The following is a 23,745-nucleotide window of genomic DNA, read 5'->3' on the forward strand; positions in this document are numbered from 1 at the left end:
ATTGTTCCCTTGCCTAGGACTCAGCACTAGGGCCTGCCTATGAGATAATCTAACTCTCTCAAAAGAAAACTGTGTTGGCCAATCCTTTCCAGCCACAGAGTCTGTGGGACTTTTCTTGAGAAGCAGCACCCAGGTACACACACACTGCCCAGGGAGGCGTCTCCACTCATCAGCTGCCCCTGGCACGGACGCAGGAAAAGGTCACAGCTCTGACCTTCAAGGTCCAACTACAGTGCCTGTGAAACTTCCCTCTGGGGACAGGGACCGCATCAGGATCACAGCATGCAGAGGCAGCAGAGGCCACCTGCCGAGAATGATGTCCACAAACGAGGACCGCGCCTCACTGCAAGGGCCAGCAGGCCGTGTGCTCTCTGCAACCGCTGCTGGGTGCGGCCCGCCCTCCACTCAGGCGTGGGACCCTCAGTCCCCGCATGTCCACACCCCGACCTCTGCCATCTCAGAGCCGCAGTCTCAGCCCCCACCTGGGTCAGGCTTGAGTGGCCTCTCCGTGAGGGCGCAGGGCCTGGGCCGCCTGGCTGGAGAAGCCAGCCTCGTGCTGTAGACAGAAAGCCTCTGACACTGCGCCAGCAGAAAACAATCAAGAAAACTGCCAAGGGAAGGCGTGTAAAAGTTTAGTATTTTGTTCAACAATTTAAAAAAGATATAACACCAGCATAAAATATTGCATAGCAAATAACAGATTATGTGTGTACAAAATCCAGTAAGAAAAACATGACTTTGTCACTTAGGATGATTCATAAAATATATTTTGAGCAACAGAGATAACGTGGGTCCCACGTGCGTGGATGGCAGCACCAGAGCCAGGGCCGCCGCCACAAATTCACGCTCACAGAACCCAGGACTGCTGCTGTCGGCAGCAGCGACGCTGGACGCAGGTGCTACAAAATGACCGGAGCTCGGTCTCTGCTTTCTCAGCCACGTGCACAGGTCAGCCGGGTGGGCCCTGAGGTCAGAGGCTGCGGAGAGGCAGGGAGGATGGCCTGCAGGGAAGCAGGGGCACAGACAAACCCCAGCCGGGCCTGCGGGAAGGACGCCGCCCTCAAGCCCTCACTGGTAGATGACCTTCACGCAAAACGCCTCTTCGTTTTTGTCCTCATGGTCGTTGATGTAGATCAGGATCTCCTCCTCCCCAGCTCTCCGACTAGGTGCAAACTGCATGCCGATGGTGTAGGTCTCTCCACCCCCAACCTGGAGGCAAGCATCCAAATCCCAGCATCCACCCCTGGGCCATCCTGCGCTCTCCCTGGAAGCCTCTCCGTTTAAGGTCGTGTATTTCCCAGGGGAGCCGACAAGGGCTCGGAGCCCTGCGCGTGCATCCAAGGCCTGCCTTTGACTTCAGCGCCCAGGACAAGGATAGAGACAGCCTAGGTGCTCAGCCAAGGTGACGTGTTGTGTGTAATGGAGACACACTCATTTTCGATCTAAACTGTCTAACATTACTGTGAAAAGCCCCAGGCACACCACCCTGCCCCATGCTCAGGAGAAACTTTGCCGAATCTCCAGCTACTAAAAAAACAACGGGCCACCCAAGTATGGGATGGCACATGTCACCGCCTTGGGGCTTTTGGAAGACTGCTGGTGATTCAAGGAACTCACTCCTGAATGCAGGCCCTCCATTCAGGTCCCTGGGCCTTCCCTAGGAGTCCCATGCACAGCCCACCGCACCTGGAAGGAGTCCTCCCTGAACCCCGGGCCTCCCTGGGAGTCCCACACACAGCCCACCGCACCTGGAAGGAGTCCTCCCTGAACCGCAGCAGCTCCGGGTGGTCACTGTGCAGGTGGAACGTCCTCTGGGAGGGGTAGGGGTTGGTGTAGGTGATCCTCTTGTTGACGCCCTTCCCTTCACCCGCAGCCAACGTGATCTCAAAGGCCTGTGGAGGGAGGGGACAGGGAGACGCTGCAGCCACTCGCAGATGCAGCCACTGGCCCCTCCTCCAAGTATCCCCTGAGGCTACTGTGTACCGTGCCCGGCCTCAGACATGGGGGACCCCACAGAGATAAGACAGATGCTCTCTGGAGCTTCCATCCGGGAGACAGATGGCACAGGAGTGAACATTTGTGCACCCAGCCCTGCCAGGTCAGACCCCTGGGTCCGGTGGCCGAGTCACAGGGCAAGGTAGGGGTCCTGCAGTGCCTTGATATCGAGCCCCTGTCCCCTAAGCCTGCGCCTGTCACACATACATACCTTAGAGATGAGCGGCTGGCGGCAGGAGAGGCACACGAGCCAGGAGGCCACCAGCTGATGGCAATCCACGTCTACCAGGTTGAGGTGGATGAAGCGGCTGCCAGCCCTGAGGGGCCTCACGCCAACATGCAGGTCCTGCACCCCCCGAGGAGGCAGCACAAAGACACCTTTGGGGTCCGTCTTTAAGGGCAAGAGACGCTGGTCAGGGCAGAGCCTTTCCCGGTGCGCAAGCAGAGGCTCCCAGATGCCTGCAGCCCTGGCAGCCAGGGGCGCCCAGGGTCACGGGTGGCTCAGGGGCGGCCAAATCTGAAGCCACAACCCAACCCTGCATCACTGTGGCCGTGGCTCGGGGCTGCACCGGGAAGTCCCTCCCCCCACATGGTGACTCAGCACTGCCTCCGCATAGGGAGAACCGAAGCCATCTTGGGCTTAAAACCTTGGCCAGCTGGTGGGACCTGGGGCCTGCCCACCCTGTCTAACTGTGGCTTCATTAACACCAGAGCTCCTGCCACTGTTTACCTTGCAGGAATTCTGAACACTAGCCTTTGGGAGTTGGCGCGTACATCACTCACCCCACAATGGCACATCTAACGAAAGGTGACTGCCAGGAAGCCTCTGGTGACAGCGTCTGGGTGCTGGTGGCACCGTAAACCTGCCGTCGGGACCACCCACTGTGCTGCAGCTGAATGCCCGTCGCCCATCTCCAGGCTGGGGTTGGGAAGAGGCTCAGAATAGCCCCCAAAGGGGCCGTACCTTCAGCTCCTGGGGGTGCGAGGTGAAAGCTCTCACTTTCCTCACTGTCTTCGTCCCCCGAAGGACAAGGGACAGGCGGGTCAGCTGGCCCGTGACGCAGGAGACATCCACACGCTGCAGGGAGTGGAGGTACACCTGCCACGTCTGTGCGGGCACCGCCAGCCAGCGATCCCTGCAGTGGGACAGGAGCTATCTGCACTTGTCCCCCAGGATGCAGCACCAACCCGTGAGAGGCTGACAAGGGCTGCCAGGAGCGCGGGCAGCAGGAAGGCCGTGCAGGGAACACCCCAGAGGACGGCCCCAGGGAGGCAGAGCTGGGGCCTGCTGGCTCTACCCCTGGCTGCCCACCTCCTACCTACAGCAGAGGCTCTCAGGGCACAGCAGGGCTAACTGATGCCCCCACTTGTCTGTACCCAGGATGCCACCTGGCACAAGAGTGCTTAGTGTCAAACAAATGACAAGTCATACTTTGGCCAAACACATATCCTGGACAAGTGGTCACCCCCAATAAGGGTTCTGAGGCAAAGCCAAGGGCAGTGCCACACAGGAGAGAGAGTGGGGCTGGAGGTCACGCCGGCCTGAGCACGGAGGCCCCTGTTAACATCTTAGAGCCACGAGTCTGGTGCTTCATAGTAAAATAGGGCTGGGTGAAGCATCTTCATGGGCTCATGAGAAAGCCACTCTGAGACGTGTCCACGCAGCCCCTCACCCTCTGGTGGGCACTTACTGCCGGTTCACCCCTGACCCCTCCTCAGAAGTACTGCAGGAAACCTCCCAGCTCACACCAGTTTTAAAGGATTCTCACAGGGCTTGGCAATCGGACTTAGGAAGGGAGAGGAAGGGGCCGGTCATTTAGCCTGGAGGAGAGAGGGCAGGTCATCCCACCACGGCCCTCCACCTCGCAGGAGGGGCCACAGCTTCATGCATGCTGTTCGGCCTGGGGACTCAGCAAGAAAAGTGACAAGGAGCTTCTGGGCGGCCTTTGGCGCTGTCTGGGGACAGAGACTGCCTCATGTCTTTCCCTGGTGGGCACAGGCTACATCCGAAGTCTCTCAGTTTGTGCGTGTCCCTCTGGCTCTGGAACGCACAGCAGAATCCTGCCTCACAAAGCAAAGGCCCAGTAGCTCCCCCAAGTTTAGGAAGGGGCCAAGCCCACTTTCAATCCAGCAGTGGCCCCAGGCCTTCCTCCTCATCTCCCCTGCCACAGTCCCCAGATCCCCGAAGCCTGTGCACTTACGAGTAAATGATGACAAAGAAGTCTTTGATCTCCGGGCTTGGACCACTAGCTACCTTCAGAAACACGTCCCGTGGCTCCCCGGGGCCCTGCCAACCGGACGTGCAGCACATCAGGGCACACAGCCCACCACCTGGCTCTGCTGACCCCAACCAGGCCCCTACATCTGCAACTAGTCCATGCAGCAAGTGAGGGCCAGCCCCTCCCAGAACGAATCTGTTCACGTTCTATACCAGTCTGAATTCACTATTCTGTTCACTGCCAACGAGAAAATCATGCGCTTCCTGATTCTACATGGATCTCAATAATTAGATTCCACAGGAGATTTTATCCAGTTTCCTAACTGGTCATAACACAATTATTGCCTTATCCTGTACACAATGGTAATTAATAAGTGCCTTAATTACCATTTACTTTATTCACTTTGCTTCATGCCTTTTTAAAATTTAAATTCAGATGATCAAGGAGCTGATCTACAAGTAGAAAAAATAAAAACCCTCTCATAAAACTCTCATAAAAATGTCAAAATAGCCCTTTCGTAGCTTGGGAAAGAAACCACTTAGCAGAAAACCTAAAATGAGGAGGCTCCCAGGGACCTGAAGGGAAGACAATGGGAGCAAGACCTCGCTGGGAAGGATCTGCCTGAGCCGGGGCCACGACACAACCTACCACGTGCTGGGTCTCACAGATGACGTTCGGGTCGCTGCAGCGAACGTGGACTGGAGGGTCCTCACCAGGCATCCCCACCTGAGCACCTGGAGTGGGGAAATGTCAGAAAGAGTCTTCTCCACAGCCCAGGCCTGTGGGGACAGCCCCACATATTACACACTACAGGACAGGCCGGGTTCATTACGGTGCTTAGCAAAACCCCTGCTGGGGAAATGGACACTGCCACCTTTCCCAGGACAGCATCCAAGCACTGTGTTCCCTGCATGGACACCACCCGTCCAGCACACCACGGCTCAGCTCCAGCCACCTCCTCAGAGAATCAAGGGGGTCATAAAAAGGAAGCCACAGCTCCCTGGAGCAGGGAAGCCTGCACTCGGCCGTAGGGCGCCTACCAGAAACATGCGGCCCATCAGGTGAGGAGGCGGGTGTTCCTCCAGGCACACCCGGACCTGCGGCCATCAGGTGAGGAGGAGGGTGTTCCTCCAGACACACCCGGACCTGCGGCCATCAGGTGAGGAGGCGGGTGTTCCTCCAGGCACACCCAGACCTGGGCTGCGGGAGCTGGGATTTTTAGAAGGGTGGGCTCAGCCAGCAAATTCGCACCTGGTCATCTCAGAGGTAGCAAGAGGGATACTATCTCAAACCATAAAGGCAGGAGGCAGAATTCCCCAGGCACCATGTGCTGCTCTAACAGCACCAGGGCACGAAGTCACGAGGTCATCTGTCACCCTCAGGAGACATCTACTTCACACAGGTGAGCCTGCAACATGTGGCCATGGGGTCAGTGCGGGACCTGCCTGGAAGCGTGTGCCAGGGTGGCAGGCGGATTGCCTTCTTCAGGAAGGTGAGCTCCGGGTGATAGAAGCGGAAGACCTGGTCCACCATGTGGGGCTGCAGTTCCACAGTCAGGCAGAGCACGGCGATGGGCTTGCTGTCACTTGCTCGGAACAAGACCTGTGAGGAGGCCACACTGAGCGCTGGGATGGGTACGAGGCTCATGGGCAGCTTCTCGTCCCTCCTTCGACAGTACAGGGATCTCCACTGTCGCCATGACCCACTCGCCCTCCGCTGCCATGAGGGGGGAAGGTCGGGCATCATGAGAGGCAGGGACTGAGTCTACAGCTGTGGGTGCCCACCCAGAGGGGACCACTGAGCAAGGCCTGGGCCGGCACCCAGCACAGGGCACCCGAGCGGCCACACTGCTGTTATTTCTCTCAAGTACGCACACTTCTGCCATGATTCCACCTCCCAACACCCTACGTGCATATGTGCAAGTCAGGCCAGGAGGTCCTGGGGTGGGTGGTGGCATGGTCAAGTTCACGGTCAAGCACGTCAGCACGAGCTCTTTGAGTCCAGATGACAAAAAGAGGCTGTGCCTAAACAAAAAGGGTTAGAAACAGAAACTTTCCTAGTTTCAAAAGAGTTACTTATTAAAAACCATACTGTCTAAAGAGGTATTAATTTGGACAACTGATACAAAACCTATGTTTATTTCAAGATATATACACGCCCACAGAGACATGCACATGCACACACAGACGTACCCACACACACATATGCACACAAACATACACACGCACACATGCATGCAGACACACATGCACACACACACATGCAGACACACTCCACATCTGCACACACCGAGGAGGAGAGAGGGGCAGGGGCAGGAAGGGAAACAAGATCCTTCCAAATAAATCTTGCGGACTTACTTAAATGTTTTTAATTTTAAAAACTAAACTAAAATATACGGAAGTGTCAATGTATTAAAAATAAACAGATCCAACCTTTTATCAAGTTGGTGCTGTAACTCCCCAAAGGAGAATTCTTTGAGTGAATTTACATCACAGGACACAAAGGACCTAAGGGCAAAAGCACCCTCAGAAACCCTGCTCTGTATAGAGAATACTCTACCCCTGGTTGGTACTGACATTTTGAAATATACACATACACAAAGATGGCCAGTGTGGTCAGTGGTATTGTAGCCAAAGGGATTTGGCCAGTGTGGTCAGCAGACTGGTTATATACAGGGGAATTAGACAAATAAGTAAATATAGTGAACCAAATGGGAACCAGGTTTCTCACAAGCAGAAATGGGAATTACAAACATGGAAACAGACAACAGGAAGAAACCTGTGATGCTAACTGGCACTAGAAGAACTGGCACGAATTCGTGGTCTTTAACACACACAGAAACAGTCTGTGCACATACACACACATACATGTGCACACATTGATATCTACATGTCATATATGCATGCTATGCACATAAGTCTATGTCTATGTCTGCATCTGTACGTGCAGGCACATACCTCTTAGGTCTCTCTGCTAAGAGGGACTAGTGGCAGTGACATCCCAGTAGTACTGAGAACATCTAGCACTCACATCTTCGTTTCTAAATATCATTCTCCACCCAAAGGAACCTTAGCTAAATGGCTGACATTCTGGAAATGCACGCTGAGCCTGGGGCATCTTGCTGTGCTGGCAATAAGGAAGGACTCGGAGGAGGACAGGGATGAATCAACAGGACACAGGAGCTGGCCTGAAGGGGCTTCCCCTCATTAGTTGGGGACAACATGAATATCAGCAACAAAATAAAGAATGATATCAACAAAATGAGTAAACAGAAATTCACTGTTCACAAGGATATAAAAAATAACTATGTGAATGAGGTAAAGGCCCAGCTCTACCTTACTTAAAATGCCGGTGATCAATAGAGAAGGAATGATGGAATGTGAAAACCCGTGGCAGGCAAGCATCCTGATACTGACTTGGGCCAGGCCACCAGTGCACAGTGAGACCTAGTGCGTAAAGTCTGATGAAGAACAGGTCATCTGAATGGCCTCAGTATCTCCCGATAAGATACTTACTCGTTACTAATTACAAAACCCAAAAACATTTCTTGATTATTACAGGAAAAAAGTACGGCAGATGCCATCTGAACTGAATGAAAAAGGCATCACCAGTAACAGGACAAAGCAACATTGCGTCCCCCCCAGTATGAAGTTCTGAGAGGACATAGCAAGTGTCTGCAGAGTCCCTGCCCCAAAGGCATAACCTGGGTCTAACTGAAGCGAACACCAGACCGGCCCCACTGGGTGCACTGCAGGAAAACCGTCTGCACACTTCCAAATGGCTGCAGCCACACCAGAAGGACTCCATGGACAGCGGGCTGGTCGGGGCCACTGGGTGGGCAGTCCGTCAAGTACTGGGACCTTTGTGAATGTGAATTGGGCCTGTGAGGACAGAAGAGGAGCGTCCATTCCGTAATTTCATGACTCTGACTTGGTCACCGAGGAGAATGGACTTATTTTCAAGACAACTCAGCTTGAAGTGTCATGGATTAAGGGCCATTACTTGATAATTTATTCTCAAGCTATTCAGAAAAAATGCATAAGCAGAGAATGGCAAGGCAAACATGGCAAAGGTTAGCGATCAGGAAGTCTGGGGAAACCATATGTGGGGATTCTCTGCACTTTTCCTGTAACTTCTCCCTAAGTTCAAAATTATTTAAAATAACTACTTTTGATGAAAAAAGCACAGGAGTTAACTTGAAAAGGATGGTGGTGGCCAGAGAGAGGGCAGTTCCAGCATCTAAGAGTGCCTGCCATGGGATGAGAAGTACAAATATAAAACCCAGCTGTCCCATCATGAGACGCCACAAACACGGACCGTCTCTGGAGGCTGCTAGGATGCAGCTCATTTATTTGAAAATGGATAAATAAAGGGAATGAGTCTAACATTCACCCTCACTTGCCAGTACAAAGGATGTTTCAGGTAACCAAACCGCTGATAGCAAAAGTTCTCATTTGTAGAAAACTCACTGGGAGAATGGCAGAGAGACTTTACAACAGTGGCATCAAGCTGTCAGCACCTGAGCACAGTGCCAGCCAGCATGCTCTACGGGTGGCCTTCATCAACGACGCAGTCTCCCCACTAAGCAACTCTAACAGCGGTGCACCCAAGGCAGTCCTGAACCAGACACACCAGCTGTAGAAAGACTCAGCCCTGGAGGCAGACAGTGCCAAGATCTGCGCTGATTGGGGGCAGGATGACAGCATGCAGTCGCAGTAAGAGGAAGAGTCCTTATCGGTCAGACACACCCTGAAGTCATTACGCGTAAACTAATACAACACCTAGATTTCCCCTAGAACTCCAAATTCATGTGAAGAGATCACATTTTTGACATAAAGATTATTTTAAGGTGAAAAGATCTGAAATCTTATCTGAATGTCCCTTATCTGACTAGCGCATAGCCTCCTGAAAATGCAGCTGCCATTAACCCCCCATTTCAAAGTGAAATCCTCCTGCAAATTCCAGGAAGGTCACAGACTGCCCATGCCCATGGCAAAAAGAGACAACAGAACGTCCCTGCCTTCCCACGGAGGCCCTGGCCCTCGCCTGCTTTGTGCTACGTTGGCAGAGAGACCTCAACCTCTGGGCATTCGGCAAGCTACTAGCTTCCCAATGCTACCACAGGCTCATGACGGTGAGGACCGTCTCTCCTCCTGTTCCTCTGTCTGAGGTCATGCACCTGCAGGCTTGCCATTCAGACCTAACCTGGCAGAGGACGACTTTCCTCCCAATGGTTTTGGCAACAGGATGTGATGGCTGGGACTTCCCACACGTGTAAGGAAAAAGCATTAGCCTCAGATGTAACCTAGAGCACTAAATACAGAACAGACGTATTCCTTAGACCAAGGCAAAGCTACCTACAGCACTAAACACAGAACAGATGTACTCCTTAGACCAAGGCAAAGCTGTGGCTGCAGATTTAAATAAAATAAAGCAAGTTTCCACTGATGACAGAGCTGGTGGACACAGGGGGCCAGGCTGCAACCAGTGAGACTCAGGCCACAGGGACTCCACAGCAGGGACCCCACAGCCTCAGGCTGGGATTGCTCAACTCTGAACTCTGTTCTCCAGGCAGGGTGCGGGAAAGACCAAGCCTTTTTTATTTTGTTTTCCACTTCCCAACTACTACAAATGGCATGTTTCTACCAAATAAAAAAAACCCTTCAGAAACTGCCATAACGCAGCAGTGTCTCTCAAGCTCCTCCTGAGAATGTCTCAGCCGGCTGAAGGCTTACAACACGGCCTTCCCTTAGCAAGGGAGGCAACCAAAGGCTAAGTCTTATTTCCAGGAAGAAGCACACCACACATGCACATCCAGCGAATGCTGTGTGTGAGGCTCACGGAGCGGCCGCAGGCTGTGGCAGCCACCACGGGAACCACGGGCCCCAGGCTCTAAGAAGGCAGCCGCCAAGGAGGCATTTCCTGCCAGACACCAGGCAGGCTGTCCCAGCGCCCGAACGAAGCTGCCCTGCCCAGCGAGGACACGGAGAAGGCCATTCTGAGGCCCACCCCACCCCTGCCCTGCCCTGCCCTGGCCCCAGCCCTTCCTTCCAAGAGGGGAGAAAAGGGCGCAAGGGTCAGACCACCAAGGCCCTGGGAATATCCGGGGAGCCCCGAGGTCAGTTTATCCTCTGTTACCCCTTTACCTTGGCGTGTTTAGTGGGCACTGTGCTGGACTTCCAAGGTGACGTGGCATCTATGTCCTTCTCGTTGCTCAACCCAGGAGATGCCTGTGGGAACCGGTCAGCAGGAAAAGGTCAGGAAGCAACATCACTGGGGGACCAGCACCTGTGCTTAGAGACACCACTGCCGCCCAGCTGGGAGCCACAAGCCTCCTCTCACGCTGACCCTCTGGGCAGTAACCACCACCAACCGGCCTCACTGCACCAGAGAAGGCTGAGGCTGCCATGAGCAAGCGGAACAGCAGATCTCAGGTGGAAACCTGGCTCTGCCTGAGCCAAAGGCCTGAGGTCCCACCTGCTGTCCTCACAGCCCATCCCAAGAGCCAGCATGGAACCCTGGGAGTGAGCCTCTAGGGACATCTCCAGTCCACCTTAAGCGAGGACCATCACACTAGAGAGCTGACCCCAAAAGGTCAAAAGCTGAAACACACACTCCATGCCCCATGCCTGCCTCACACATGCGGGCATGACACACCCCTGCAGGCACCTCACACACCACCCTCTGCACACACACCTCACACACTGCATGCACACACACCCCTGCACATACACCTCACACAGACCCCTACATGCACAACTCCTGCACACACACCTCACACACACTCCAGCCTCCCAAACGCACACCTCACACACCCACCCCCTGCATGCAAACTTCACAGACACACACCACCTGCATGCACACCTCACACCCATCTCCTGCACACACACCTCACACACCCATCTCCTGCACACACACCTCACACATCCATCTCTTGCACACACACCTCACACACACCTCCTGCACGCACACCTAACACCCACATCCTGCAAGCACACCTCACACACCCACCTCCTGCATGCACACCACACGCACCTCCTACATGCACACCTGACACACACCTCCTGAGTGCACACCTCACACCCCCACATCCTGCACACACACCTCACACAGCCACCACCTGCACACACACCACACCCACCTCCTGCATGCACACCTCACACACCCACATCCTGCACACACACCTCACACATACCCACCTCCTGCACAAATACCTCACACACCCACCTCCTGCATGCACACCACACGCACCTCCTGCACGAACACCTCACACACACCTCCTGCACGCACACCTCACACACCCACCTCCTGCACGCACACCTCACAACCTCCTGCACGCACACCTCACACACACCTCCAGCATGCACACCTCACACACCCACCTCCTGCACACATCTCACACCCACCTTCTGCACACACACCTCACACACACCTCCTGCACGCACACCTCACACCCACCTCCTGCACGCACACCTCACACACCCACCTGCATGTACACCTCAAACCCACCTCCTGCACGCACACCTCACACACCCACCGGCACGCACACCTCACATACCTACCTCACACCCCTCCTGCGCACACACCTCCTGCATGCACACCTCACACCCACCTCCTGCACACACACCTCACACACCCACCTCCTGCACGCGCACCTTACACACCCACCTCCTGCACGCGCACCTTACACACCCACCTCCTGCACGCGCACCTTACACACCCACCTCCTGCACACAGACCTCACACACCCACCTCCTGCATGCAGACCTCACACACCCACCTCCTGCATACACACCTCATATCTTCCCTGCACACACACCTCACCTACTGCCTGCACACACACCCCCGTGTGCATGCTCCCCACACACACGCCTGCAAGGCTGCATCTTGCATAGAGCAGCCAGTGCTGCAGTCAGAAGGGAGCAAACAATATTACCTGGAGAGAAAATGCTAGAAAATGTCAATCCATTAGATTCACTGGGCTTTAAAAAAACCCTTCTGACCCACTTAGTAAAGAAAATGAGGAGCGGTCCGGCCTGACACCCATCAGGCTGGAAAAGAGAAGGGGCCAGCTGCCACTCACAGTACAGGTGCCAGGTCTCTTGTTGAGTACCAAGGGGAGCAGACAGCAGCCCAAAGGCTGGCCCATCTGCCACAGGCAGGGGAGGGACACTGATGGAAACTGGAAGCATTCTCAATTTCTCACGGTCGTCAGCCAAATGCAACTTCCCTGTGCACCTGATTCCCGCACCTGCGTCGCAGCCAGCAGCCCCGCAGAGAAGCTCTGGAACTTGAAGGGGACGTGGGCGGTCTCGTGTGGGCGCAGGTAGAGCTGGGGGGCCAGGCTGCCGCGCAGGTGGAACATGTCCTCCTCCACCGGCGTGTGCAGGCCAGCAGCACCCTTCAAGTCTCTCCACTCCTGACTGTCCACGATGACGCTGGGGGAGGCAGTGTCCATAAATCAGGGCAGTTCTTCCCAGGAAGGCCCACCGGAGGGTACATCCCACCCACTGAGAGCGGAGCTCAGAGGAGTGGGAGAGAGGAATCAAATCGCCTCGGCTCGCGGGCAGAATTCATGCCAGCTCAGAAGGGACGCCAGCTGCACCCAACACAGATCTGGGCTGTGAGGGATGGGGGCGCTGCCGGGGCCTCACCTGAGCTCAGGGCTGTCTATCTGGAGGGGGATGAGGGCGCTGCTGGGCCCTCACCTGAGCTCAGCTGTCGATCAGGGCAGGGGGACAGGGGCGCTGCCAGGGTCTCATCTGAGCTCTGGGCTGTCGATCTGTGGGGAATGGGGGCGCTGCCGGGGCCTCACCTGAGCTTGGGGCTGTCGATCTGGGAGGGGCGGGGGCGCTGCTGGGGCCTCACCTGAGCTCGGGGTTGTCGATCTCCACGGTCACTGTGTGCTGTGTGTTGTGGGGGTTCTTAAGCACAAACTCGAAGAACTCGGCCACCCCCAGCGTGGCATGAAGTGTGTGCTCCGTGGTGATGGACAGGCTCAGCAGACTGGCAATGCTCTCAGCCTTTGTGCGTTCCCGGTAAGCAGCAATTACCTGTAGGTCCCGCAAGTGCTGTGTGCGGACACTCTGCTGGGCCTGGGGACAAGAGGACATGGCAGACAGTGTCCCAGCCACGCTCTCCTCCATGAGGGGCTATTGCTGGCCGCCCACCACCCACGACGCCAGAACAGGACATTTCTGCAAGAGCATCGCCACCACCATCCCCATCCTTGACCACGTGGTCTTGTGTGGAACTGGCCGGCCCCACCCAGGCATGGATCTCAGGCAGTGCTGGACAGAGATCGGCTATGTCCCCGACACGGAGGCTCACACAACACCCCTGCCTGCTCCCGAAAGTCTTCACAGCCACAAGCCTGGCCCCCGGCGCAGTGCAGAATCAGAAGCAGTGGTTTCAAACAAGGGAAAAGAATGGCTTCAAAACTATGACTGGTGACAGGCCTCACCAGCCAGGTCCCCAACACAACATCGGGAGCACTGTGTGGGCGCAGAGCCCCCAGGAGAGGACATGCCCCCCAGCCTGCTGGGTCCTGGTCACACTGGGTCAGAGTCAGGGCAACCAGCAAGCTGCCTCAGCACGGCTCAGCCACCCCCTTGCTCTGATGGCCCAGGGACTCTAAGAGCTTGGCCAGTACGCATAGGCTCTACAGGCTGGAGACTGGCTTGTTTTTCTTGCGGGCCTTACAAGAAAAAGTGAGGCCCACTGGAGGCTGCCTTGCAAGATCTGAGGCCTAGAAGGGGACACCCCAATGCCGGGGAGTTGGCCAGGCTTCAGTAGCTCCAAGAAGCCACTGCAGCTGGGCACTGGGAACCTTCTGTCTAATACAGAAGAGACGGGCTGACTTGAACGCTTTCAGGCTTTAACTCGAAAAGTGAAGACAAAATTTGATTTCTGACTTAAATGACTTTGGATATTCACTTTCTATCATCCAAGGCTTTGGCTATTCTTTGCAGGGGGATTAGAGCTGGACCTTTCACACCTGGGGCCTCCATCAGAATTTTATCATCAGAGCTTTTCAGGAGGGGAACGCCTGACAGCCTGTGCTGGACAACGGGGCCAGACTTGAGTTAGGATGAGAAACAGCGCTGGGGCTGAAAGCGGCTCCTCAATTTCAAGCTCATGCAGACACAGCCAAAGTCATCCAGGCTGGTGGTCTCCGGAGGCCACAGCTTTAAGCCCTGCCTGTTGGGAGGAAGGGAGGGAGGGCAAGAGGAAGGGAGGGAAGGACACCTCTGTTGAGACCCCGGCCTGCCTGCATGGGAGGGGAATCTCAGGAGATCTTTCTCGAGGCCCTGTGGTTCCCATCTTCTCCAAGCCCAGGAGGTACAACCATTCTCACCTCCCATTTCTTAGTTGCAAAGTATTAAAAGTTTTATTTAGATTTTCAGCCAAAAAGGGGAATTTTTCTAGCCGGAATGATTACACTGATAACCCAAGATTCGTCAGCTGCTCACAGCTCTGGTCCCCAGACCCCAGGCAGCCTCAGAATCACCTGCAAAGCTTTCTTCAAACCCAGGCTCCGGGGATCCTGCCCAAACCAATCGGTATTAGAATCTCCAGGGGTGACGCCCAAGAACTGGCTTTTGTTAAAAGCTCTCCAGATAATTCTCACTTAAAGATTTCCCCTGGTGGCTGAAAAAGTCTGATGTTCTTATTATTCTGTCACTAGGACTTGGGAGGAAGTTAAGAGAGCAGCCATGTGGGAGGCAGGGAGAGACGTGCACAGTGACTCGGTCTGCAGGGAGAACCCCGGGGACAGTGACAGTGGAGAAACTCTCACCAGCACGCTGGTCCCGCGCCGGCCCAACGCTCCCCCGGCCTCCTTCAGGCGCACAGACCTCATCCGCTCCAGCTTGCGCCTGCGGGTGGCATCCACCTCACGGCCGATGTCCTGGGGCCCCTTGCCCCCCTGGGCATGGGTCAGCAGCATGGCAGCCAGCTCACTGTCCATATCCGCCAGCTTCTGCGCTTGCACCACGCGCTTTCCTGCGAAAGGGTCAGAGCGGGAGTCGGGTGGACGTGCAGTGTCTACCTTCCAGCAGCAGACACGGAAACAGGCTTCCCAGAACCACCTACCCAGGGAGGGAGCTCAAGAGCACAGCTCATGCTTTTGCAGTTCTGAGACTCGGAAAAAGAAGGTAACTTTATACCCTGGTTTTCACAGCATCTCCTCCTTTCCCCAGCCTCCAAATTAAAAGGAATTCTGACTTTGGTCCTTAGATCCAAAGCAATCAACAAACCACCAGGGGATTTTCTAGGGGAAGAAGGCCATGTTCTAGAAGGTCACGCTCTCAGGATATTCAAGGGCCCACTAATGCCTTCACCCAGTGCTCTCAGCCTCAGCCCCTCAGATCAACAATGGAGGGTAATGGGTTGCCCCTTTGGCAGGAGGCCTCCAGCTAGTAGGGGGTGGGGGATGAAGCTCAGAGCAGGCCTGGCCCTCAAGCTCCTGCTCCCAACTCTGACCCCCAGGGCAGCCCACCTCCTTTGGGATGGCCCTACTCACGCCGGGACACACAAATGAGAGTCAGTGAGCAAATCAACAGAAGCTGAACAGGGTCAAGCAGTGGCAAGTAGAGGCATGGCCACTGCTGCATAGGCCAGGCCCTTCCTTCCAACAGAGCAGAAGCTTAGGGTGTCAGGTGGGACTGGGCTGAGTGACAAGGCCACGCCACAGGCTGACACACGAGACTCCCAGACAATCGCTCAGCCCAGCACAGACCGGGCAGCGGAGGGGCGCCCCAGCTTAGGGCCTGGGTCCTTCCTCACCCCCTGGCACCAGCAGAAACTTCCCACAGAAAGCCAACACCAGCCCGAGCTCTCCCAGCCTGGTTCCACTTCCACGGGTGTTGGCAGCCCCTTGTAGAAGCCTTCACACAGTGGGAAGTGATGTGGCCCCCGACTCCTTCTCACAAGGAAACAGATGCCACCATCAAGGCCCCCCACCATTCAATTTTAAAGGCGGAGAACTGCTTCGCAGAGGCGAGCGGCTCTTCCAAGTCTCAGGCACAGGCTTGGTCTGCGCTACCTGCAGCCACGAGGTGAGAGGAGGGACCTAGGACCTGGGCAGGCGAGGGTTTATCGTGAGCTCAAGTTTTCAGATTGCATCACCCCAACAAATACTTCATGGTCCCAATGAAGCCAGAAATGAAGTTACGGAGTGACTGGGTAAGACTGCACTTGGAGCAAGGCACGAAGCACTGAGAACCTTTTTAAAATGTTGCGCAACTTGCTGATTCCGGAGCCCTGCCCCATGGGCGAGACGTATGTTTTAAGAGACACCTCCTGTCCTGCTTCTGAGCAAAACAGGGTCTGGAGGATCGCTGACCCCAGGGCCTCTGATCTCTCAGCAAGTCCTTCTGGGTTCCTGCTCCCTGACAGCTGAGCCCCTGACCTGCTGCACCAGGAGGCAGGGTTCATGAATAACCTCAGCTGAGCTCCTGGAGCTCAGGGACTTCTCTCTATGGAGCTGGCTCTCCCTCATACTCTAGGTGGGTCTGCGGGACCAGCTGAGGATGAAGGGCACTGACCCCAGGGCAGGAAATCCAGATTCTAAGCCATGTTCACCCCTTAGCTCCCACACTGGCCAAGTTGCCTGATCTCTCTTCATCTCAGTTTCCTCAACATTACAATGAGGAAGCTGGCCCAGAACAGACTCCATTTGGCCTGGATCATGAATCCCTCTGAGCCCCTCAGGCCCCTCCCAGGGAGAACGTACAAAGTTTACCCACCATGTCAGGGGCCTTGTGGGATCCTGGAAGTCTTGCAGAACGGAACCCAAAGGCCCCTCCCACCTCTAACCAGCCACAGCTCCAAGACCCAGCAACACACAAAGCTCCCTGCAGCTCTGAATTCAGACAAGCTGATCTGCAGCCTCCGGGGAGCATGCTCCTTAAAGAGCACTTCCCACGTGTGGTTGAAATGACAAGTACTTTCTATGCAGCTCTGTGAGGCCTGACATTTTAAGGGGACAGAAAAACTTCAGAGCTTCCCTGCTGTGAAACACATTTTCACCAAACCCAGGTCTTTCCCTCTCAAAACCAGGTCTTTCTTTCCCACACTCCATATCTGGCTTATTTCTTCTGTTCACAACATGGGGACTTGTTTTAAGAACTTGTTTTAAAAATCTCTCTATGTTCATCCTGACCTTCTCTCCATTTCTCCTTCCATTGCAGATGGGCAGCCAGCTGGACACAGACACCACTGGCAGGGTTCCCACTTCTCTGAACAGCACAGTTGCCTGCAGAACCCAGCCTAGAGTGCCAGGGTGTGATCAATGTGGTGGCTCGGTGGGGCCTGCAGGTCCACAGGAGCATCCAGCCAGGGCACTGCGCCACACGTGGACAGCACAGTCCCGCCCCAGACGCAGAGGGGCACTGACAGCACCACCACACACACGTGCACGTGCACACACACGCAGCCTTCCACCTCTCACACGCCACTCACGACCCACCCACACATGTGCCCAACAGTGTCGACTCACGCCTTGAGCTTCCACTCGTGAGGAGGCTGCCTCCAGGGAAGCGGCTGGCTCCATCGTTTGAGATGACCCGAGACCTGGACGGTGGCAGCGTGCCAGCATCTCTCGCTTTCTGTTCACACAGGTGACCTAAACGAAAAACACCCAACGTAAGACACTAACCCCAAACAAGAATCTGATGAAACAGATACCCTACCACATAAGCGGTTCTGGCTTTCAAACGGCCCATCTACACCCTGACATGCTAAGTTCCCACCACCTGTTTTGAATGCTTTGCAATTGACAGACAAAGGTGGGAGCTGGTTCTGCTGTGAACTTTCATCTCTAGGTCTTCTTTCTCCTACCGTGTCAGAGGCAGCCTCCGTTTCCTGGTGACAAATGAAATTGTGTGGTGCTCACAGTTTGCCTGCACAAGGATTCTTACTTCTGGATCTCTGGGTCACAAGGGGGGCTGCCTCACAAACTCTAACCTTGGCCTCTTGACAGCCGCATTCTTCGAGGAGAAGCCTGTGTGTATTTACACGTGCGAACATCTGACTCCACACACACCCCGGAGTGTGAGAGCCCCCCACAAACCGGAGCCTTCACCAGAGTTGTGTTCATAACAGAAGCCTTTGGAGAGCCAGCGGTGTGGCCTCAGGACAAGCGTGTCCACAGAAGACACGTGGCCAGTGGGTGTGGCGCCCCTCGAACCTGCAAATGTGAGTATCCTGGAGGAAGCCGAGCTTGCCCAAGGAAGGCTCTTCTGCGAGGATGGGACCCACAACCTTCGTGTGGCTTTACCTCCCCAAGGGGTGAGGCAGAGCACTGCCAACAAAGCTGTGTCCCAAAGTGAACCACCCAAGGCATGTGCAAAATGCTTGCGCCATCAATTTCCTTAATTCCAATGAGGCAGTGTTGCATGCCCTCAGGTCTCGGATGTTCTCATCATCTTCCGGGGAACTGTTAAAAGTGGGAACCAGCTGGGTGCGGTGGCTCACAGGCATCAGCACAAAGGATGGGAAGGCTGGCTGCCTCCTCCCACGCCCCAGTTGGCAACCAGAAAGGCCAGTGGCACATGTACCTAGCCATCTCTTTTCAGGGGAATTTCATTCTTGCCAATGTCCCAGTAGCTGTCACCCGCCTCTCACCTCCTGTTCTTTTTCCTTGAACTCCACGTCAGCACCATGCTCTGCAGCAGGACAGCGATGCTGACCTCCCTGTCACCCCAGGTCCAAGCTATACCCCCATAAGGATGCAGCCTCCGCTTCCCCAACATCCCCTGCGCCGGCCTTCTGCCTTCGGGCTACCAACCGCCTCCCAGCTCCCACAGCGTCCGCTCCGTCCTTACTCCGAGCAGGCTTCCTGAGAGTGGGCACCTAGAACGAGGGCTGTTTCAGTCTTCTCCCTGTTGCTCTGGGACCCTCCCTCCTGCGCTGGCCCTCCAGGGCCATCTCTGCTCCCGCACGCTTCGCAGGGGTCTCCAGCTTCCCTTCAAGTTAAAGCCCACCCCCCACACCCCCAGCAGAGGCTCTGCCTCTGCCGGAACACACTACTCTCCAGGAGTGCCAGGAATCCGTTTTTGCCTCTGACAGTTCATGGTCACAGGATCAAGATCCTCGTCCCTAAGAAAGGAGTCCAGATCAGCGCTCCTTCGTACAAACAGATGTTCCCCTGCCATGGCTGTGTCTTCTGAAGCCCAAGGAGAGCAGGGCTCCAGGGTGAGAAGCTTTCATCAATCTTACGATGCTTCCATCCATCTCTCCACCATGGTGCCAGGTACAAGGGAGAACCCCACCACAAAGAAGGCATGGTCAGGGTCCTCAGGACTTTCCAGATTTGTGTGGGAAAACGGCAGACAAGCAAGCAGGCCAGGGCAGGGAAGGGATGGCAGCCTAAACCGGCCCAGCCCACCCATACCAGGGCCAGAGCTGCAGGCACTGGCACTGATGCTCACGCTTCGGCCACGCTGCCCTCCACATGAGAAGGAGAAAGTGCCACCGGCCCCAAAGCCTCAGTTTCCCACCCACAAGCTGAGTCATCCCGGCTTCTTGCCGTGTTTCTTCCCACAGGAATTCTTGGCAGGGGCAGCAGCTCATGGGCTGGCGGTCCTGGCAAGCTCTCTGTCACGTCCCGAGAACCTGCTCCAAGAAAGAGGGGCCTCCCAGGCGCCCAGCACCTCCATTCACTGTGGGCGGCAGTGGGCTCATCCCACACCTGGGGGCAGCCCAGAATGTTCCACAGCTTTCTCGACCACCTTCATCGGATAGCAAGTGGTTCTCTAAATCGCAGGCGAGAAGGCCCCTAGTCCACCCATATCTGATCGAAGTGAGCACCGGCCTATTTTAAGCCTGTACTATGCACCACCCCAAGAAGTACTAAGAGATCAAGGAAAGCGTTGCAAGGTCAAGCCAGATCCAGATGGCTCCAGGGGCAGGTGACCAGCATTCTTGGAGCTCAGGCGTGCAGGACACCTAATGATGACAATGGCTGCAGCGGGTGAGACCAGCAGGACCCCATGGGACACCGTATGGACACGGAATACTGCTGGGCTTCATGACTGTTTCCTCCTACTATATTTATACTTAGCACACATGGGCAAATAAACGGGGTAAACTCAATTTACACTTCCGTGCTCACTCAAGAAGGGGCCGAGCGGCAGACACAGCATTTCATCGGGGCACAACCTGGATCTTCAGTTAGTGCAGGCTTTCTTCCCCTTCCACGAAACAGGTTACACCTCAGCCCACACATCTGCTGCAGGGGCAGGAATTCCCTCCAAACACACAGGGCTCCTGATGCAGCCCTGCAGCTGCAACAAAGTCGCCACCACCACACATGGGACCCCACAGCCGGGCCATCTGTCAGAGCCCATCACATCCAGTCTCCTTGAACACCCCGTGAGAACACAGACATTTGGCCTGTGGGGCCATCTGCCCTGACACCTGCCTCCCCCAGGAAGGGCCACAGAATACAAGCGACACCTGAGCTCCCAGCCGAACCCTGTCCTACTCCATACCCAAGATCACTGGGATCAAAGAAAGCAGTCTGGTGCTTGCAGTCCCTGGATGACAAAAGCTGACCAAAAGTGCAAAAGAGGCCACCAGGGAAGGCAGCAGGCCTGCATGGAGCGGTCACCAAGCACAAGGGCCATCCTCTCCCCATCATCAGAGTGCCAGGGCCCTGGGCCCAGCTGGCAGACTGTCCCCAGCCTGTCCCCAGCCATGGCACAGGCTTCCTCGAGTGGCCTCAGGCAGGAACATGCACTGTGAATGCAGCCAGCCCAGAGCAGAACCCAGGCCAAGGCCAAGGCTCTGTCCTGCTCGGTCACCCTGCAGGCCGGCACCCACGCTGCCAGCACCCACGCTGCTGGCAGACAGAAGCCTGCTGCACCACAAATGAGCCAGTTTTATGAAGAAAGAAAAGCCATAACACCTTCTTTTCCAAAAAATGCAGAACTGACGGAGGAGAGCCAGGCTGGCTGCACTGATGTGCAGAGGGCTGCGGGTGGCATTTGTCCTTTGTTAAAACCTCTCCCTCTCCATCGGCGCTGGAGTCGCCCAAGCTGGCTATCTCAGCCTCCCTTTCCCATGAGCTTATCTCCCTCTTGCAGGCAAAGTACGAAAATGACAATTTGAGATAACATATAATGGAGCCAATCTTTCTTCTGAAGATAAGATTTTAAAACTTGGAGTCACTGCACATTTGTGGGCTGGAGAATTAAATATAAAAACAAGCAATGCAGTCTCGGAGCAGAATGCTCCCTGCAACTCCCTCAGCTGCATGAGCCTTTGAATAATGCCTGCTTCTCACATGTGGCTCATTTATTTCTCCAGAACCTAACTGAGTTTTGCTGTGTCCATATTGTCTCTTTTGCAGGCCGCCTCGGATCTACATTTGTAAACAGGCAGGCAGAGCCTCCAACTGACTAACGAGCTGTGCACTTGCGCCCCTCCCCCAGGCCCCCCCCAGCCTCTGCACTGCCAGCACCAGGTGGATGTGGCCTGTGGGGCTCTGGGGCTTACAATCAGGTTGGGTTCTGAGAAGTGGAAAATTCCCTAATAAAATAGCAGAGAAGTCTGGGTCTCACGCAGACAGACACAGCTCCAGAAACATCACACGGCTTTGTTTTGTGGTGCTTTCAGTGCTGCCCTGAAAAATCCCAAATGTTCCAGAGGACCCTCGGGAGGTTCAGTGAGCTTGTCACTGCCCTGTAGCGTCCCACGCAGGTCCTCTGCCCTGAGGCGTGCACAGGCAGGCACCATCAGCCTTGTGTCCCTTGATGTCCCATCAGCAGCCCCTGTCCCAGCAGAGGCCTCAGTCGAAGCCCCTGGAACGTCCCAGGCGGGACCCTCCTTAGCCGCCCAACCCTCATGTCCCCTCCGCCACAGTCCTGGACGTGGAGTGAAGTCCAGGGCTTTCTTAGTCTCTCTAACAAGCAATTCCAGGGCACCATTTGCTACCGAGTCATGGCGCTGGGCCGAGAAGAAGTGCATCTCTCCATTCTCCTCCTCCCAGGCTGCAGGGAAGTTAGGAACACTCCCCTTGTCTGTCCTCCATGAGGCACAGGGAGGTCTCTCCTGGAACCCAGTGACTGTATCTGAGGACTGCCCAGAGATCTTCCAGGGACAGCACCACACGAAGCAATGCAGGAGAGCCTGAGAGGACTGACGGCCTTTAATCCCGTGAGAAATGCAGAATGCAAACAACTGGCTCCAGGACAGACTCAGCAGCCGAGGACACAGGCTCCATGGCCAGGCTGCTAAGAATTCTGCCGGTTTCCTCTGGGCCTATGACACCCATGACGTGGCCCTTGCCTGAGGGAGCCCACACTACCAGAGAAACAACACAACGCTGGGCAAAGCTGGCGGGGACTCTTACCCACATTGGCCAAGGTCAGGTACAGCCGGCCCTTCACCACCGAGTGGACGCCGATGGGCTTGACGCGGCCAAACCCCAGCACGTCTCCACTCACCACCATGGTGTCCTGCTCGTATTCAGTCGCCACGACCTCAAGTTCGTGGGAGGCCTGCACCGCCGGCCGGCCTTGGCGGAGGAGATGCTGCGGGGGAGAAAGGGGTGCTCGGAGGCTGGAGCCAGCCCAGGCTGCTTCCATGACCCCTGCAGGTGGAGGCTGCTCCCCAGCCCTCCGGGAAAGCCACTGTGGGCGGGAGGCAGTGGGCAAAGCAGGACAGACCTGCATCCCGTGGGGGGCAGTGGGGGCAGCGAGCCAGGGGCCTGTGTCTCAAAGCAGGAGTCCTCATTACTGGGGTCTTTTTCATAGTCTTACATAAAGTACAAAGGATTGACCCACTGAATAAACACCACTGAGCTCTGGGAACGCATAAGTGGTTCTGGCATTTGCCCTGAACGAGCCTCTCCTCCACAGGGAAGAAGACCAGGAAGGAGGCCAACCAAGCAACGCAGAGGACTCCAAGCTGAGCCATGTCTGGGACAGCGAGGAATCCAGGATGGAAACCTGAAGGAGACTCCAGGAGGAAGACGGGCCATGCACAGAAAGGGCAGGGGAGGCAGGGAGGGCCGGGGAGGCAGGGAGGGCCGGGGAGGCAGAGAGGGCCGGGAGGCAGAGAAGGCTGGGAGGCAGACCGGGCCAAGGGCACAGGGTACAATGCCCCCCTCGCCCCCTTGGGTCAGGGAGCACGCTGGGGTAGAGGCCTGTGGGGCCCAGGGAAGGGCCATGGGGCATGAGGGGCTGGTGGATGAGGCCCAGGGTGAGGATCTATATGCCAGGCCAAGGCTGCTCGGGGCATGGGGAGAGCCAGAAGCCTCAGACCCAGCAGGGCCTCAGCAGGACTTTCCTGACCACAGGCTCTTCTGCTGATCAGATTCAACCCCTCAATCCCCTGCCTGAACCCCAACGCTGTGAGGGGTGTGGGGGACAACAACAGCCTCCCGGTTGTGCCCCAGGCCTGGCTGGCACTCTTCCCCATGTGCCCTCCCTGCACTGGCGTTCCCTCTCACATAAGCAGCAGTGTGGTAGCAGATGAGGTTTCAGATTTTGCAATTCTCCAACTTCTACAGCAGCAAAATTGC

General features: G+C 55.7%; 1 protein-coding gene across 17 annotated transcripts in view; it reads right to left on the reverse strand.

Annotated features, from left to right (window-relative positions):
* Positions 1–615: 615 nt before the first annotated feature.
* NPHP4 (nephrocystin 4) overlaps positions 616–23,745 on the reverse strand; it is a 138,001-nt gene continuing 114,871 nt past the window's right edge. For 14 of the 17 annotated variants that reach the window (XM_037743541.1, XM_037743547.1, XM_037743540.1 and 11 more), the window contains 13 exons: positions 22,573–22,753; positions 17,716–17,841; positions 15,013–15,218; positions 13,083–13,309; positions 12,466–12,652; positions 10,361–10,444; positions 5,660–5,816; positions 4,863–4,948; positions 4,197–4,282; positions 2,960–3,131; positions 2,207–2,386; positions 1,749–1,892; positions 616–1,209 (listed from right to left, as the gene is read on the reverse strand). In XM_037743541.1, the coding sequence (XP_037599469.1) occupies positions 1,069–1,209; positions 1,749–1,892; positions 2,207–2,386; positions 2,960–3,131; positions 4,197–4,282; positions 4,863–4,948; positions 5,660–5,816; positions 10,361–10,444; positions 12,466–12,652; positions 13,083–13,309; positions 15,013–15,218; positions 17,716–17,841; positions 22,573–22,753 (1,977 nt within the window). In that variant the 3' untranslated portion in view covers positions 616–1,068. Of the gene's footprint in view, positions 1,210–1,748; positions 1,893–2,206; positions 2,387–2,959; positions 3,132–4,196; positions 4,283–4,862; positions 4,949–5,659; positions 5,817–6,646; positions 6,722–10,360; positions 10,445–12,465; positions 12,653–13,082; positions 13,310–15,012; positions 15,219–17,715; positions 17,842–22,572; positions 22,754–23,745 lie in introns of those variants that run through there. The other 3 variants (XM_037743544.1, XM_037743546.1, XM_017542723.2) reach the window with 3 other exon arrangements.

The sequence above is a fragment of the Cebus imitator genome, unplaced genomic scaffold (genome assembly GCF_001604975.1).
Source record: "Cebus imitator isolate Cc_AM_T3 unplaced genomic scaffold, Cebus_imitator-1.0 Scaffold145, whole genome shotgun sequence".
In the NCBI taxonomy this organism is placed as follows: Eukaryota; Metazoa; Chordata; class Mammalia; order Primates; family Cebidae; genus Cebus; species Cebus imitator.